This window comes from Sinohyriopsis cumingii, chromosome 11, assembly GCF_028554795.1.
Source record: "Sinohyriopsis cumingii isolate HCF-2022 chromosome 11, ASM2855479v2, whole genome shotgun sequence".
NCBI lineage: Eukaryota > Metazoa > Mollusca > Bivalvia > Unionida > Unionidae > Sinohyriopsis > Sinohyriopsis cumingii.
In genome coordinates this window covers 14085099-14103234 of record NC_142971.1, presented here as the reverse complement: position 1 = coordinate 14103234, position 18136 = coordinate 14085099, and the positions used below count along the sequence as shown (strand labels likewise).

General features: G+C 36.1%; 1 protein-coding gene across 1 annotated transcript in view; it reads right to left on the bottom strand.

Annotated features, from left to right (window-relative positions):
* The window catches only part of LOC149787637 (cleavage and polyadenylation specificity factor subunit 3-like), an 83934-nt gene that overhangs the window by 65155 nt on the left and 643 nt on the right, over positions 1 to 18136 (bottom strand). Inside the window, exons 2-3 of the mRNA XM_089973813.1 lie at positions 14096 to 14159; positions 5725 to 5822 (exon numbers count right to left, since the gene is read on the bottom strand). Of these exons, the coding sequence (XP_089829939.1) occupies positions 5725 to 5822; positions 14096 to 14159 (162 nt within the window). The remainder of the gene's footprint in view (positions 1 to 5724; positions 5823 to 14095; positions 14160 to 18136) is intronic.

Here is an 18136-nt window from a genome sequence, read left to right as displayed (position 1 = left end):
AATGCAGAGCAAATAACCCATTTAATCAAGGACAAAAGGGCCTGTGCTGTTATAAACTCATGTGACTGTTTGAGAGGGAAAAATAGGAGAGATCTCCCTCATTGCAATGGCTTTGTGTTTTTAAGATACCACTTCAAAGCTCACACTGGGTCTTGTAGGTGGCCTTGAGTGGACGTGTCTATAGGAGACAATAATTTCAGCACAAAGGTGTGGTTACCCATGGAGAGGAACATGTTCTTGGTAATGAAACAGGGAATGATCAAAAATGAACCTGGCATTTCTTGCTGGAACTGCAGGTAATTTGGGTCCCCTGTAGTTTGCCAATTCTGCCATTGTGAATGTGACGAGGAAGCAGGTTCCATATGCAAGGTGATTCAAAGATGCTCTTGGAAAGCAGTTCAAATGGTGTTTTGTTCAACCAGGTTAGTACCATGATGGGTTCTACTTTGGGCACGGAATCAAAAATTTTGGCTGTGTATAATCAAAGTTGGAGAGGAGGTCAGATAAGTCTTTGTTTTGTCCTCTCTTCCAGGTTAACAAAAGGTGTCAGCAGTCGTGAAATGGTAAACTTTGATTGTGTTAACTTTTCTTCATAGAAAACACAGAGGAAAAAGTTAGTTATTTCAGGTATAGATGCATGTAGTGGTAGAATGTGTTTCTTGTGTACACAGTGTAAATGTTTTCCAGTTGCCTTCGCACACTTTCAGACTGGAGGGCCTTCTTGCCTGAGTGATTCTCTCCATGACTAGTTGTGAGAACTGTTTATTTCTGAGGGCCTATTTAATATGATCCAGACCTACAAGGTTCAGTAGCTCTAGGTAGGGGTGAAACAACTGTAGTCATGGTTCTTTGAGTAGATGAGGGAAATTCTGTATTTTCTTGGAATTTCCATTGTGAAATTGATGAAATTGTTGATCCATGACTTCTCCCATCTGAGTGGTGCAATGAGGATGAGGCGACACATCGATTTTCTTGCTTTTTGTATCATCTTTGAAATCAGCGATGTTGAAGGGTAGACAGATGCGTCCAGGCTGTTACAATCTATGAATAGTGTGCGGACTGCCCAGGTTTTGGGATCTGGACTAGTGAGACAAAGATTGGGAGATTGGTATTCCACCTTGTTGCAAACAGGTCCACCAATGGTCGGTCCCATTGAGTACATATCTGAGTGAAAACAAAGGGATGGAAAGACCCATTCATGATTGTTCGGGACAAAAGACTATACTATTACATTTTGACATCCAGGAATATGATGTACTTGGATGTGAATTTGCTGTTGATGACGCCACTTTATAAAGTCCCACACCAGTATGCAAGGTCTAGGGACTTGGTTTTGCATTGCCATTTGAAGGTCTGGGGACACGGTCTTGCCTTGCCATTTGCTCCAAGTCACCACCATATGTATAGTTAAAATGATTTCTCCGTTTCCAGTTCAAAATTCCTGCCACCAGTGAAAGGCTTCCAAACCGGCCTTCATCTCGATAATATCAATATGTAGATGCCAGTCCTAAGGAGACCGCACTCCAATGGTTTCCCTAAAAGATGGTATCAGGTTCCCCCCACCCAAGTGTTCTGTACTTGTATCTGTAAAAAAAAAATGCAATCTCTGGAAGCTGTACTTGCGGAGGTATACCCACTGAGAGCTAAGCTGGGTTGCTCCAAGTCTGCAGATTGTACCTCATACTTGTGCAAATGGAGAGGTTGGTACATTGGGCAAATTTTTGACCACCATTGGGATAAAAGAACTGTTTGCAATGGGGGCTTATATATGTAACCTAGGATGATAAAGTCCACTGCCGCATTCAGCAAGCCAAGGAGGTGAAGGAATTCCCATGCGGAGAGAGATTCACTCAAGAGTACTGAAGCCACATGGTCCTGGTTTTCAATGCCCGTTCCTGTTTACCTGTGTGTTGAATTCCATACCTAGATGAACAAACTGTCCAGATGGTACTACGTTGGATCTGTCCTTGCTGAAGAGGAAACCCTGATTTGTAAGTACTGTAACAAAAGTTATCATACTGTGTTCTATTATAAAACTCACCTGATGATTTTGCAGGATGTTGTCCAGGTGAATTGATATTGCCACCTTGGAGATGGTCAGCACAGTTCAGATGAGAGAAGGCCCAGGGATTGATGATGAGTCTAAATGGGAGCACTCAGGACTGATAAACAATGTCACAGGTGAATCACTGGAACTTCCTGAGAGCATTGGGAACAGGATGTCAAAATATACACCTTTTAAGTCCATACTGATTGCTAAGTCTCCTTCTTGAATGGCATTCAAAATGCACTGTGGTGTTTCCATCATGAACCATGGAGCATGAATGAACTGATTGAGGGCGCTAAAGTGAATGATAGGGCACAGATACCTGTTTACCTTTGGGACCAAGTAATGTCTGGAATAAAATCCCAGGGAATTTATATTTCGAACAATTTCTACCACCCTTTTTTGGAGAAGATGGTTTATTTCTTGCTGCAACATGGTGGCTTTGAATGGATCTGTTGGAATATATACAGCTGATGGGCCTCAGGGCAGAGGAGGAGGCATTTTAAGAGTGATGCTGAATCCCTCAGAAATCACCTCTCATTCTACCAACTGTAATTTGCAGCCAATTTAGACTGTAGAATTTGCAGTAAGAGAAGATGAGTTCTGTTCCGCCTGTTGGAAGACGGCCATCAAAACCAGTCTAACAGAGAGCCCACAGCTACTACCTTGCAGACCAATTGTTGAGTGTCAATGAAGGATGTTTAATCCTTAGAAATGGAGTATGGTTTTGTTATACCCAAAGTTGCAATGTCCAAGTCAAATGTAGAAGTGTCCCAATGAAAAACTTCATGGCAATAGTATAACCGTTGACAAAAATGTGATGGAAGGCATTTTAGTATAAAAAATGTAAACAGTTCAAAATTTCTGTGATTCTGTCAGACGTTGGCAGTAATTTGAAGCTGGATTCTTCCTTTCTTTTGGTAAGGGCAACAGATGCTGGAGCTCTGGTCCAGGTGGTTGATAGAGTAGGAGAAGGAGGGAAGAACTCTGGAGGTTAAAGGCATAAAACATTTTCAATCGAAGCTCTGAAGGCTGAGTCTTCCTGCAATATAATGTAGTCAAAATGTGATGAAGAAGCCTGAGAACAAACATTGTTGTCATTGCCAGCATGAGGTGAGGCTGACTGACATCTCTTAAGTTTCCCAAGAAGGAGCTGGCAAAGAGTGTCGAGGTCTATCACTGACAAAACATGTAGAGCACCCTAAAACAGAAACAGTGATTTCTAATCTGTCACAAATTTAATGAGTCACCTCTACTGACCAAGGGTTGATATAATTGAGAAGTGACATCTGTTGGAAGTTGAGATACTAAGCTCGGCATCATAAATAGATAGTGCTGTGAGGCCATATGTGGGTCAGACTGGTCTCTATAATTGCTTGTATACACTGAGTTCAACAGACTGCCTTCTAGTAACTTTTTATGCACATGTTGAGGTCTTTATCCCTGAAGTTCCATTGTAGCTGACTTAAGCCAGTTTTAATGGAAATAGGCCATATTTGTAGGGAGGACATTGTCCAAGGCATAATGTTGAACAGGTTACAGGACATTTTATCCATCTGACCATATTCTGTATCAGCGGAGCAAAAGGACACTTTGTTTTGCTCATTTCCTTGCTGATCATTGAGAGCTGTAGAGTGGAACCCTGAGGATGCAATGCCTAAAGGTATCGCCAACAATGAGGAGTCCTGAGGTGGCGACATAGGTGCCAGGTCTGTGTCTGCTTCAGTAGATTTCCAGCCTTTTCTAACTGGAGAGCCCTATATTGATTTATCTCCCATATCTGAAAAAAAGTCCCACATTGAGGACACGTAAGCATGTAAGCTGCGCTCTGTACTTGGTTTAATCTGTTAAGACAAATATAGCAAATTGTACAAACCTCTTGTAGCTCTGCACCTGTCTCTTATTACTGAACATAAAGTCAGTGCAGAGCAATGCCTTATAGCATTACCTGGAATATAGTAGATGAATTTAATAAAGCAATTAAGCATCCAGGTTCAAGGATGACCCATACAGGTAAATGAAATGATGCATGGCATGTGTACACTAAATATATTAGCAGAGAAACTCACCTGTATGTAGCCAGCTGTTGTAGAATTAAACATTAAAAGTTTTCTATAGATCTCAAGGACTTGCATGAACATACAGCCCAAACTTATTGTGAAGTCGCATTGGCTTGCGAGTACCAAAGTACAATTACATGTATAAATATAACAAAGTGTGGTAAAATTGTATAGGCAGAACTTTGTTGACATAGAAAGAAAGAAAAGTTGGAAATATAGATGGAGTATACTTTCCATAGAAGTGGAAACTCCTCCAACATTGTATCAAAGTTGATTCTGGCTATGGAGAAATCTCTTGTGGTGAAAGCATGTTTCTCAGCACAAGCATAAGTAGTAACTAGGATATCATGGGTTTTGCTGCCAATGCATATATTAAGGGTGATCACTCTGCCTGACCTCCACCAAGGTGGGCATATAACTTAAGCTCTTTCAGCTAAAGGTGTTATCTGGGAGGGCAGGATTTGCAAGGCAGTAGTAGATCTCATAAGGAATTATGATTGGGTAATGTATTGAAAGAAGAAAATGTAGACCCTGATCAGCAGGATGTATGTTCTACTATTAACAGGGATGACGAGGACCAATTAGAGGCCAATTTGGAAGCCATATTTTGATAGAACAGTACTAAAGAGGTTACAAAGCCATGGTCTTGAACCTTTAAGATCACTGCAGCTAAGAAACATCAAAGATGTTGCACAAAAAAACTAGAATGATCATGTCTCGAACATTACAAAATTATGAAAAACTTTGATTACTGAATACACAACGTTCAAGTGAATAGTGGATATTCTATTTGGATTAGCACTTTTTGTTAACAAATGTGCTTACCGGTATTTTGAATACCAGTATATTTTTATTTGATTTTCAAACATTAGTATTAGACAAAATTAAATGCACCAACACCATGAAGTCTACAAAGCTCAGGTTTTCATAAATAAAGATTATTATATAAATCTGGACTGAAATTATGTCCTCAACTTTGTCTTGAAAACACATACAACTACTGATATAATTTTCTATCATTCTCACTACATAATGAGGGCATAATTTATGGACCCCAAGAAATGCACTATAAAATAGGGGAGAGCTGAAGTTATAATTTTAGCTATTTAGATTTAACACATGGTATATATGTATTTAATTTGGTAAAACAATGTTTTAAATAAAGATACAATACAATGCGTAATGTTTTTTTCTTTCAACCCATATTTTCATATATTCAACAAAAAAATTACAACGGTTAATTTTTATTATAGGGTCGATACCAGTAACACACTATATCCAAATTTGCATTATAATGAAAAATGTTATAACGAGGGACAGCTGTATCTCTTTACAAAAGCCTGGCCCTAAATTCTAAAAATACATTGAACATGAAACTCAGGCGTAAGCTAAAACTGCACATAAATCATAATGTTTGGCTCAGGGAAGTTTCTTAACTTTAGTACCATGTTTTAGGTTGCTGAGGTTTACTGACTGATATTTTTTCCAAATACCATTTGAGGTTCTTAGCTTGGGCTTGCATTTAATGCTCCAAGAGTTTTAAGAATAGAGAGTTTGGGAATCATACTTACTAGCTGCAAGAGTTTTAAGAATAGAGAGTTTGGGAATCATACTTACTGGCTAATTAACAACAGATCTAGCTCTTCGACCTCCACAAAATCCAGAAAGGGAAGTGATGCAAATCCATTGAGGCCAGGATGAATCCCACAGTCCAACTTTGAAAGGAAAAGAGTAGTAAAATCAAGTTATACTGAACAATAGCAACAGATCCAAGTGGACATGATATCACTCACCTAACTTATGTATTAGTTGACAATCTCATTCAACAGACTTATGTAATACAGTGAAATATCTGAAAAGCAGACCTTCTCCAATGCAAAATTCTCTGTAAGCTAACAATTTTTATATGGAATGGACATTTAACTACATGTACATATTCTTTGTTGTAAAAACCTTTACAAACTGAAACCTCAGAATTCCAGATACCTCAAGACATTCTCACAGTCATTCCTGCAGATTTAGATTTTTTAATCAAAACCTAATTCCAAAAGCCTTGCCACCTGCAAAAATCAAAAGCAGTGAAAAAGGCTAACTTTTTAATATTATAATTCACAAATGAAACACAATACTGTGCAAATTAAAAAATGACAAAGCTGATCATTCACTACAGATGTATTTAATGTGCTATTAAATTCAGCTGCCTTTTATGTTAAGGAGATTTTAAAAAACTTGTTCCAAGGCAATCATGACTACTCAAAATAATTAAAAGTCCATTTCTTCTAATACTTCCTGCATAAATGTTCATTTGCTATGATATTTACTAAAAATTCTGTCTATAGCCACTAAAAATTATCTCTGAATCCCCAATCAAGCAGCAGCATGCTGAATTGTTTCTGTGTCTAGAAGTTCCTAAGTTTTCCCACACAAAAAAACCTTGGGATAGCTTTTGGTGTCAGAAAATCTAGTCTTTGACATTCTAAAACAAAATTCTGAATACATCACAGAGAATCAGAACAATGGATGTGGCATCAAATTTTGGATCATCTCACAATGCAAATTTGAAAAACTAATACATTTATTTATGACTGATTTCAGTGAGCATGATTCAATGCATTTCCTTTTTGGGGGGTTGAATCATACAGCAGAAAGCACCTGAACCTCAGTCAAACATTCTGGATTTCAAAGAGGTGAATGGATGGATGGATAAATTCAGAGCTCGATATTCTATAAAAACCACATTCAGCATTGCTACTGTAGATATGATGAGAGTAGAGAGTTACCATTATCATATCTCTGACACTGCGTTGTCAGAATATCCTGTCAGATTGGAGACAAGAGAGAGAGCTAGATGCGACTGATGATACCAGTGACATTCCGTTGTTAAAATTAATGAAGAGAATAAGGTCAGAATTCAATGCCTGTAATTTCATAGCAAAAGAACAGATGAAAGTTAATTCTGATGAATGGGGACTGCTTTGAATAGTATCAACACGTTGAAAGACAAAGTGTTGAAATCCTGCAAGTAAGAATGATCAAAAATGTAATTGAAAATCTTAAAGGAAGTCATACATGTTATCAGGAAGTGTTATGTCTCCTTCAGCAACTTATGGACTTTGCAATTCACAAAGACAAACATTATCTCAAGAGCATACAAAAAAACGATGATGGAGAATACCATAGTTCAGCAGTATGGTCAGTGAAAGCAGACAATGCTTGAACAGTATTTCTCAAGACATGACTTGTGTGAACATTTTTTCTTAAATAAGATATACAATGCTGTTGGGCATTTCTATGCACCTAAGGTTTCCGTATCCAATATTGAAGCAAAACGCATACCGAATTCAACCGATTGACGAAAATAAAAAAAATAAAAATACTGCAATGCTTACCACTGGAAAAGAGGCTATTGTCACCAGAATATTCTATTCAAAATAATATTAATTTTGGACACCGGATACCACCCATGTTTTCGGGACTTGTGATATGTCGGCCTATTCTATGCATAGCTTTGAAAAGCTGTAATGTTTATTAATCGGGCTATGGAAATAAAATACATTACTCTGGACTGTTTCTGTCAGCATTTTGGTTAGGTCTATAGCTGGTATTACAAAATTCAATGTAAAAATGCCAATAAATGGCTAGAGATATCAAGAAAACAAAACTAACAATTAGTAAAGTTCAGCAGTTTATAAAAAAATAAGCTATTATGTTGACAAGAACCACCAATGAATAGGATGTAATGTGTTTACAAGATCTCAGTTATGGAAAAAAATTATTAAAGAATTTAGAAACAGACTATAGCCATGGAATTTCTGGAGAATCCCGTTCTAGCGGCAAAAAGTTGACATATTGTATAGCAGACAATACAACTATGTGTGAGACAACTTGCAAAATGGAAACTTTGATTAAATTGCAGTATTGTTTTAAGGTATGCATTTCCACCTTTATATAATGTATTTATTTTATGATTCTAAAAGATACATAGTAAATAGGATTTTCTGGGTTACAAGTTCAAGATGGTCATGGAATGGGTATTCATTTGACATTTAGAAATCACATTTTCATATGCAATTAGGGTAAAAATGTGGGATAATTTTGTACACTTCATGAATATCACTTCTTAATAAAAGGACAATCATAATTTCTTGATACAAATTGGATATTTGACCAAAAACAACACGTGATACAATGTTTACAGGAATGTTGTATCATTGTGCAGAATTACCTGACGCGCAGAACTGGCCGACATGGTGGTATATATAATTCTAATCTATCTGTCTCAGCATTAAACCGTGTTGTCTGTAATTTTTATATTTAACTGTACGATACAGAAACATGCATTTTCTGAATAAAACATACTACTGCAGTATACGTGCATCTGCTTTAATTTTGTTCGACTTGTATTTATTTATGTTTTTAATCATTTACTATGCTGACTTTGTAATAATACAAATAAAAATAATAACATTAATTCTGTTTTGAAAACATATCCTTACAGTATAGGCATTGATTTAAATGACATTAGAATGCACTCTACTCTTGATATACTTCTGGAATCTGAACCTTCTGAAAACCACATATTTCTCTTTGTCCTGTGAATGTCTGGTTTTCTTAAGTTTCACTGTATTGTAAAAATACATCCTATATAAACTATCCCCCAATCTATATGCTGATTTTTCCTACCTGGTATATCCTAACTGAAATTCTAAAGATAACGGCATACACACAGTCACTTGCTCATAATCAAAAGCATCCATGATCACACTGACAAAAAAACCTAACAGATCAAACATAGGTTTCTAGAGTGGTTACAAGTTAATCTAATTAGATGCAAGATAACCTCATTATACATTTATTATACTTACTTTTTAAACTACACAATATCATGATGATATAAACCCATTTTTCATAAAAATTTGTTCATAATTATGCTCAGATAATTATAATGTAACTGAAACAGTTGATGACAGAAGCATTAACTCCATGTTTGATAAAAATTAAATCCAAAATATGGCTTCCAGAGTGGTTATAAACTCAGTCAAACATATGCTAGTCTGATGAAAACTGGAGCATAAATACTGTTTTCAGAGTGGTAGCAAGCTCATCCTATCAAGACATAATTAACTTATTAACATGCATGCACAAATAAAATTATCTTTTGCAGATGACACATTTTCTTTTAAATAATTCTCTAAATTTGCTTAATAGCCTATGACTACTATAACAATGAAATATCCAGGATATTATCTTCGTGTACATAAATTTACATAAAATAACAGATGTCGTTTTTCTGATTTATTTGTTTGACTTGTCTGTGTTTTGTATTTGCCTTTCAAAAGACTCATTAAAGGGTCGAAAGCACTCAGGCTAGCTAGATACTAGTTTTGCACCGTTCATTGTCAGTTTATTGCATTTATCTTAATCAATCCCTGACACATCTGATCCCTTGCTGGATCCAGTGCACTTGAAAGGATTGTTATTCGCCATATGATCTGTATTCTTTATATATATATATATAAGTGCATGGTACTAACAGTGATGCAGACAATGATCTAATTTAAAAATTCTACCAGGCTACCTGAAATAAACTTGACAAATAAACTTAAAACATAGACTTTAACAAATGCCAGTGAAGCATGAAAAATAGGTCACAGTGACCTACTTTTGTGATGAAGCTGTAGTACTAATCAAGATGACTCCTCGCCAAGTTCCACGACTTCAGGTATAACAGGTATACATGTATAAAGCATGCCAAAAACTTACTTGGCATGTTCAACAAAAGAATTTAATCCAAGACAGAAAAATGTGAAACAGCAACCTTTCTCAGTGGTAATGAAGTGATATTAATACAGATGCATACAGTTATAGAGCTTGCTGTTCTAGCATGAACAGAACTTGAGAACAAACTGAAGCAAAAAGTGACCAGTCAGTCAATCATGAAATATAGGTTATGGTGAGATACTTTGTAATGATGATGTAGTACTCATCAAGATCCATACACTCACATCATTTCTTGATTCCAAGTATAACAGCATAGTATTTATAGTTTGGAAAAATGCCTCCTGCTACCTAGCACACTGGATTAAGAACTATAGACATTCACTACTGGTGCACAGACCTACTATTTGTGCAGATGCTTATGCAGATGTGGTTCTTTTTCATTTCACAAAAGCTTATCTTAACTTAGTTGCAGTTATCTAACAATAAAATACTGCACACACTTAAAAAACACATACCTCTTTCCGTTTAAAAAAAATCTATAGATTTCATCAAAATTTTATTACAGTCAAACCCGGTTATCTTGATTACGTCGGGGGTGTAAAAAAATCGTCGACATAACCGGGTCCCGAGATATCCGGGTTCATAAAAACCGGTAATTTTAAAAATGTCCTTGAGCATTACTCCTGTCTCTTGCTGGTGTTTACTGGAATCCCCTCCCACTGCATGTTACAATAAAATAAACAAAACGCTTAATTGATAATAAAATGAAATGAACTAACCTGGTGTTGTTATCATTTATTCCTTTTTTATCATCATAAGTAATTTATTAAAGAAAAAATATATCTATGAACTCCTTATATCACATGTAGCGTATGCATCCATTACTGTAGTGTGCATCATTTATGTCAGATAACACACGACGCATTTTTAGTTGAGAATTTTTGGCGGATATTCCATAAATAGCAATGTAATTTCTGGCATTCACGATGATCATCAAACGAGCACAAAATCTGATTTAACAGAAAACAGAAGTCCATGTTCTATCTATCTCTCCATCTTCCTCTTTGAAGGTAAAATTGACACAAAAGTCACTCTACTGAAATAAAAGGGGTGGGGGTAATGTCATGAAATTCAATGCAAGTCAAAGTGAATTTTGCCTGTTGGGCCTGACACAGTAAAATGGCAGACTTTGGGTGACTCTTTCACCTGAATCAGCCCCAAGCATATGGACCCTGTACGTACTGCAATAGTTGGACATATGTGCACTGTCGAAATGCTGACAAGCAGGCAGACAGTCCATCCATTGTCACAATGGTGGGTATGTATTACTTCCATAATTAGAACATTTTTGCTGACTGTTTGGATAGTTGACAATACATATTAATAATGGCTGATAGACACATTTTGTGCTCTGAATTACTTGTATTCAAAACATTACCTAAGAGTCATATGTCAAGGTATGCCCAGCCTGGTTTTAAAATGACTTAATAACAACTTAACTTCTGATGAACCAACTCATGTTTTTTAATGACATTCTTTGTCATGCTTTTCTTAAATTGAAATTGGGATAATAGTTTTATGTTATTTTCAACATTCAAGTTTGTAGACTTGTGTCTGCTTGGTAGTAAATATGCAGCAATGATTCCTATCCTTTAAAACATGGAATTTTAATTTGATGAGAAACAAATGGTGCCATATGAACACTGGGTGTCTTTATTCCATTTTTTCGATTATATTGCAATCTACATTTGTATCATGTTAGTTCGGGGTGCACAACCTTTTTTGGCCAAGGGACAGATTGCATTTTCTAAGACCACTCAAGGGCTGCAAACACTAATTTCTTTAATATAATTACTGTTCATGGGCCAGATTTCTGTGTTGTTTTAATCTGCCCTATGGGCCGGACAGAGCATGTTTGTTGGCCAGGGTTTGTGTACCCCTGTGTTAGATGAATAAACCAGTTGACTTGTTTCATATTAAGGACTTGTTATAAAAACGATGTTTGTACACCAAGAACACAACAAATTCTACCACTGCTACCATTATCAAAATCAAATTCTCCATAAAACATGAATACAAATATAACCCATAAGACTGTATTTGTTAAAAATTCTCTCCTCCGTCCCCCCCACCACCACCAAAAAAATAATCACTTCGCAATGAAATAATTCCCAATCCCAGGGATTGAGGCCTCACAATTTTATTGTTTGAATCATTCCTGGTTGCTTCTGTTGGCCAACTCAACATTAACTTGCTTTAATAAATACTCTTTGTAACCCATGCTAGCGGAAGGAGTGTCATTTGCACTCACAGTCAATGTACATGTACATGTACATGTATTTTCAAAAACATTTATTGATCTTTATCTGCGAGATACTGTCATATATTAACCTGGATATAATACAATCTTGGTTATTTTGCACCTAACACCGCGCTATGCGTGAATGGCGGGTGCCTGAAAGCAATCGGTGGATGTTTCTCTCTCACTCTCTCGTTTGTGATTTTCTTTGATCCATTTTTCAATCTGATAACATATTCAAACCTCTGAGTACAACCAAACATGATTTGTTTTTCAATATTCATGTACATAATATTTCATTACTTGTATCTCCTTGATTGTTGTTTCTTGTATACATGTACTTCGGAACATAATTCATATCTGAAATGTACCTTAAGAAATAAAAGGGAAATGATAAAATACACATGTAGCTGACATCTAAGATTCTGCGTTTTCGTAAAATAAAGTTACATTGTAATTTGTACACACTCTTGTCTTTGTGAATCCTTGAATATTTTATGTAGTGAACATGATATAGTCTTAATAAACTAATCGATTAAGCTACTCTTACGAACCAAAAATAGAAAGAATATGAAATAAACATGTGACTACTGCCGTAACGGACCAAAATTGTGCCTGAAAATCGATCGCTTTTGCTGACTATTTCTTGTACAATTTCTGTGAGATTGACGTTAAAAAGTTGCATTTCGTCGAATTAAGCGGGTCCACATGTTACTTCGGACCGAAACTTATGCCCGACATAACCGGGTTATCGACTTAACAGAGGTCGAGATAAGCGGGTAAAAAATAGCATAACAAAGAAGAATTTTTTCGGGACCGGACCAAAACGCTCGACATAAGCGGGTTGTCGAGATAACCGAGGTTGAGATAAGTGGGTTTGACTGTATTACAATCTAGTTTCCATACTAGGCAAGCAACAGAGTTGCATGTGTACTAGGAAACATTTACAAATAGAGCAGACTGCTCTGATGGCCTATTGGTTAGAGCGTCTACCTCCAATGAGGGAGGTAGTGGATTCAAACCCCAGCTGAGACATACCAAAGACTTATAAAATGGTACCAACAGCTGACTCACTAGGTGCTCAGCATTAAGAGGTTAGCATTAGGTCTGGTCTGCCTGATGTCAGGATAATGTGACTGGGTGGGACAGTTTGCGGCATGTCTGCAGCATGTCACCCCAGTTCTAGACTGCACAATAAACTGCCACACTGCAGACATTGTAGCGATACGACTGAAAAATTGTTAAAGCTACATTAAAAATTCAAATCACACACACACACAGATAGAGCAATAAGTGTAACACATGTTATTATCTTACTCTATTGGAAATACCAACAGTCTACTAATTGAAGCCCAACAATCTGACCTCTGAAACATTATAACTACAGCAACTCTGATGGCTCACCATTACAAATATCCATGTTCTCTTCATACACTGCCAACCACCCTCTTTAACACTTCCCTTCCCACCCCAGAATGCAATAAAGGGAGCATAACCCAAGATTGGTTAAATGTTTTAGGTCTCCTTAATATGACAATACACATAATTTGGTCACAATATTTTTAAATGTCATTGCAGTTATAAAAATTATATTCATTACATTTTTCTGACCCTCTTCAAGTGACCACTATTATAAGTAGAGAGCCAAAAATAAATATCCCTTTTATACATGGCTATCACATGGACATGTGAGATACCAATATGTAACTTCTGAACCTCTCAAAGGAACACCTTGGTTAGGTGCCAAAAGTAACACCCCTTTACAAAAAGCTATGATTATTGAAATACAAAGTGTAACAATTAACTCTCTTCATGGGCACCACTGGGTAGGGACCCAAAAGTAATACCCCTTTTAAACAAGGCTATATGAACAATAAAGTGGAATACAATGCATAAAGAAATGTTATTGATGGAGGGTATAACAATATCATAACATTGAAACTTGGGAGATAAAAAGAGCAGTCTTACCATAATCTTTTTGCCTTTGAATTCGAGGAGAATACATGATCGCCCAACTTCCTGACCAGCTCCTCTGAAAGTCGAAAAATGAAAATACTATTATTTGGGAAAAAAAGAATAATTGTAACATATTTGAAGTACTAGAATACCTACCTAACCTGTAACGACTTGTATTAAATTACAATGATGTTTCAGTAAGAAGAACCAAAATTATCTTCTTTTAAAATAACAAAAACTTGTTACAATATATAAGGTTGATTGCTTGCACAGTTCAAAATACAGTAGGCCTACTTGTCATTCTCATGTCAGTGAACTCAGCGTTCGGAATATGACCAGATTACCTAAGAGAGAAAATACTGCCTTCCAAAAGACATTAACAAGCTAAGTAGGGATAACTCTAACATGCTTCTGGAAATTAACATTAGAATTGGAGATCACATGTCTTTTTTTGCTCTGTGTTCATATAATAATGTCTTACATGCTACTATCAGTTTTTATGCAAAGTAAAAAATACCCAAATCTTTGTTACTGGCACCCTACATAGACATTTTAATTATTTTTTTTTTATAGATATGGTTGAAAATTTTAGCTGATGCACATTAACTTAAATTAAGTTTTTAAATAAGTGGATCAGGCATATAATCCAGACTGGAACATGCAATGACAGCATGATGGAAGTACTACGTATAGTTATTCAAAAAGGCACAAAAATATATTATACTGCAAAACATTATGATTAATGTTAACTCCCTAGATAGGGAAAAATGGGGGCATGTTTTTCCACAGTAGTTTTTATTTACTTGAGGACATTATAGTGATATCAAACATTTATCAAGTTAAAGGTACCATTAAAATTGTTCCCATTTTTAACATGTTTGCAAATTCCCTTTTGTTGATGAGAAACTGCTGTCCAAATTTTAGAAGCTTCGAATACATGCATAGATTTAATATTTTCAATTAGCATAATATCTTTGAGTTTATGGAAGAAACAAATAAAAATATGTAATAATGAGACCCTGGTAAATCCAAAAAGTTAGTAGTTCTTTCATAAAAGCTTGAGCATAGCTATAGTCTGACTATACATCCCCGCTTGTTTGTGCCCCCCTACTGATTTCAATAACAGAAACCTTTAATGTGATCACAGAGGTCTCGCTAGGATTTTAAAACTAGGAGTCCAGGACACCTATTTTGGTAAAAATAGGAGTCCCACCATCAAAAGTTGCAGTCCCTTCTTTCCTACAGAATCAACACAGACGTAAGTGCATCTGTTTTTAGATGGAGAGGTTTTGCTAATGTAATCACTCACTATAACATAGCTTCATTACAACAGTCCACTGACAGGATCGCAAATTTATGGTTTATTTATTTGTACTTATAGTAATTTTAGGCAAATAAATAGTATCTGATTTGCTATTTTTTCCTGTATTTTCACAAATACATGTCAAGTCAGAAATTAGCTTAGACCTTAAAGCACATTTTGCAAATTCCACAATATAGCATTGTCCCATATGTTTCTGACCTACATAATTTGCATTTTAAAGTCAAATCTTTAATAAAATAATACCTAGGCTTTGGTTTCAATGATTTTTATATTTTTTCTGAATATATTTGCCCGATGATTTAAGAAAACAGACAATCTAATAAACTGGTACATCCCAGACTTAGTGAAGTCTGCCATTATTTCCCGTGAGGCCTACTGGTTCACTTAACAGTTTCAAACTAATTTTATGACAAAATAGTGTAGAAGAGGTAGTTAATATTTATCCAGATCACCGATTCTGATCTTAAAACACAAGTCTGTATGTTTTATCATCAATGGATATCATGCAGGAAATTGATAGTTGCTACCTTACTCGAAAAGGGTTAATAGTCAATCAGCTATCAAAACATGTGAATGGGCAAGAGTTTGTTTGTCAATGTAATTGATAAAAAAACTAGTCATAGATACTGATGCCTTGATGAATACAATTTGCTACAATGCTAGAACTAATCAGGCTAAGGTGAGGGGCATTAAAAAAAAAATATGGTATGGTCAGTCATTGTACGTCTTAACACATTAACCCCTGGAGGTATTTGTCATTTTCGCCTGAAAATCGAGTAGGAAACACATTTTGAAAGTTATTTCTGAATAGATCTGAAAACACCAAATCCCCGGTGATCTTTCAATAACATACTGCCTAGTTGTGTTAGAAACATCATTTTTCATTGGCAATTTGACTCGCGCATAAGCAGAAGGGTAAAAGTTGGAGGGTTTTTTTGTTTTTTTTTGTGCTAAACAGAGCTATTATTTTTGTATCAAGACCACTCTTTATTCCAAATGCCCATCTTATCCTACTTTTTGCAAAGGCTTATCTGTCTGTTTGCAGTTCATACCAGTTTGCCTTAGATCTGAGACCAAAAAGTCTAAATCCAGACACAAAATTGGATTCCAACCATGGGCGAATTTTGGGTAGAAAATAGTCGGGTCCAAAAAATGAGTTCTTCTTATCTGTATTTTGCAGTGCAACTAGATATTCCAGATTATTTGGTATCATTGTAGAGCTACATCTGTCTACCTTTCTATAATACCACCCACTTCAGTGTATCATGCATGACCATGACGCTATAGAGCTCGTCAGTAGGATAGTACCTCCTGCCCTGTTAAGTCATCGCTAGGGGTTAATGTGTTAAATAATCACAGGGCGAAGTTGTTTTCGCTTTCCTAACAGAAGGTGAAGTTTACATTTTTAGGCGACTTGTCACCCACTTACAAACGGCATTTTGTTTAAGTCTCAACAAGTCTTGATTCTGAGGTCACGTGCACTGCTTATTCTGCTATATTCGGAAATGAACACAATAACGAAAGCTGAAGTTGTTTATTTTGATGTACTTTTATAAATGACCACATGTATATCTCTGGGTCTTTCTGCTGCTGTATTCAATTACTGTAAATATCAGTACATTTTCCCACCCTGACGCCAGTCAAAGCCTTTGAACTTGCCGCCCAGCTATTGCATCATGTTCTTTTTTTATGTACTCTTATAAAATGGCAACAAGTATGTACATCAAGGGGTCTTTCAGTCACTGAATTCTGTCATTGTAAATATCAGCACACCTAATTGATCAACACATTTTCCCACAAAGCAGGTGGCTGAAGCAGGACTGGCAAGTCTTTGAATTTTGCCACACACCTATTACATGCGTATGAAGGACTCCCGCCTCAATGATTTTCTGCATCCCAGATCATAAATTGGCATCCAAATACATGTAATTAAGCATTTCCGAGATCTCTGGATCAAAAATGCAAAGAACTTCGTCAATTCATTCATTGATTTACAAGTTCTAACCTGACTGTGAGTAGAGTGTCTCTAACACTATCATCTTCTGCGCATTTCACACTTAATGAAAGTTTTCAATAAAATAGATGGACAAGCTCGAGATCCATTTCCAGTTCCTGGGCAAGTTCATTTCCAGCAAAGGGGTGTGCGGATGATTACAGATGTACATATATTATGTTGTCTGCTTCTGATATTTACAATGTCGAATCAAGCAAAGGAAAAGATTGACAACAATAAAGTTGCCTTTCACATGGATTTGACAAGTAGTTTAATTTCTATGTTTATGTGTGCAAAGGAATATAATTTCAAACTCTCAACATAATGGTAATTTACGGAATTATCTGGCAGTTACTGAATAGGATCAACTACATCATTATGTTGTCTGATGGAAATAAACTAGCCCATAGTGTACGCAATATGGCGCCATGTTAGTATGGAAAGTCCATAAAGCATGTACAGTAATACCTTGTGCATTTGCGTTTCTAGATTCGCGAATTCACGGATTCGCGAAATTTTCATTGGTACCCTCTACGTACACGTTTTCTTTATTTTATTGAATTGTACCTTCGTTATATGACTTCTGTGACATATGAAGTTTACCAAGTTTACCTTCCTGACAATGACAAAGAAAACGTCAGTCATTAAGTTTACAGTCCCATTCGTTACTTGGTTTTACCTTACTGTGAGTGCAAAAGAAAATGGCAGCCAATGAATTAGTATAGGGGTAATATAC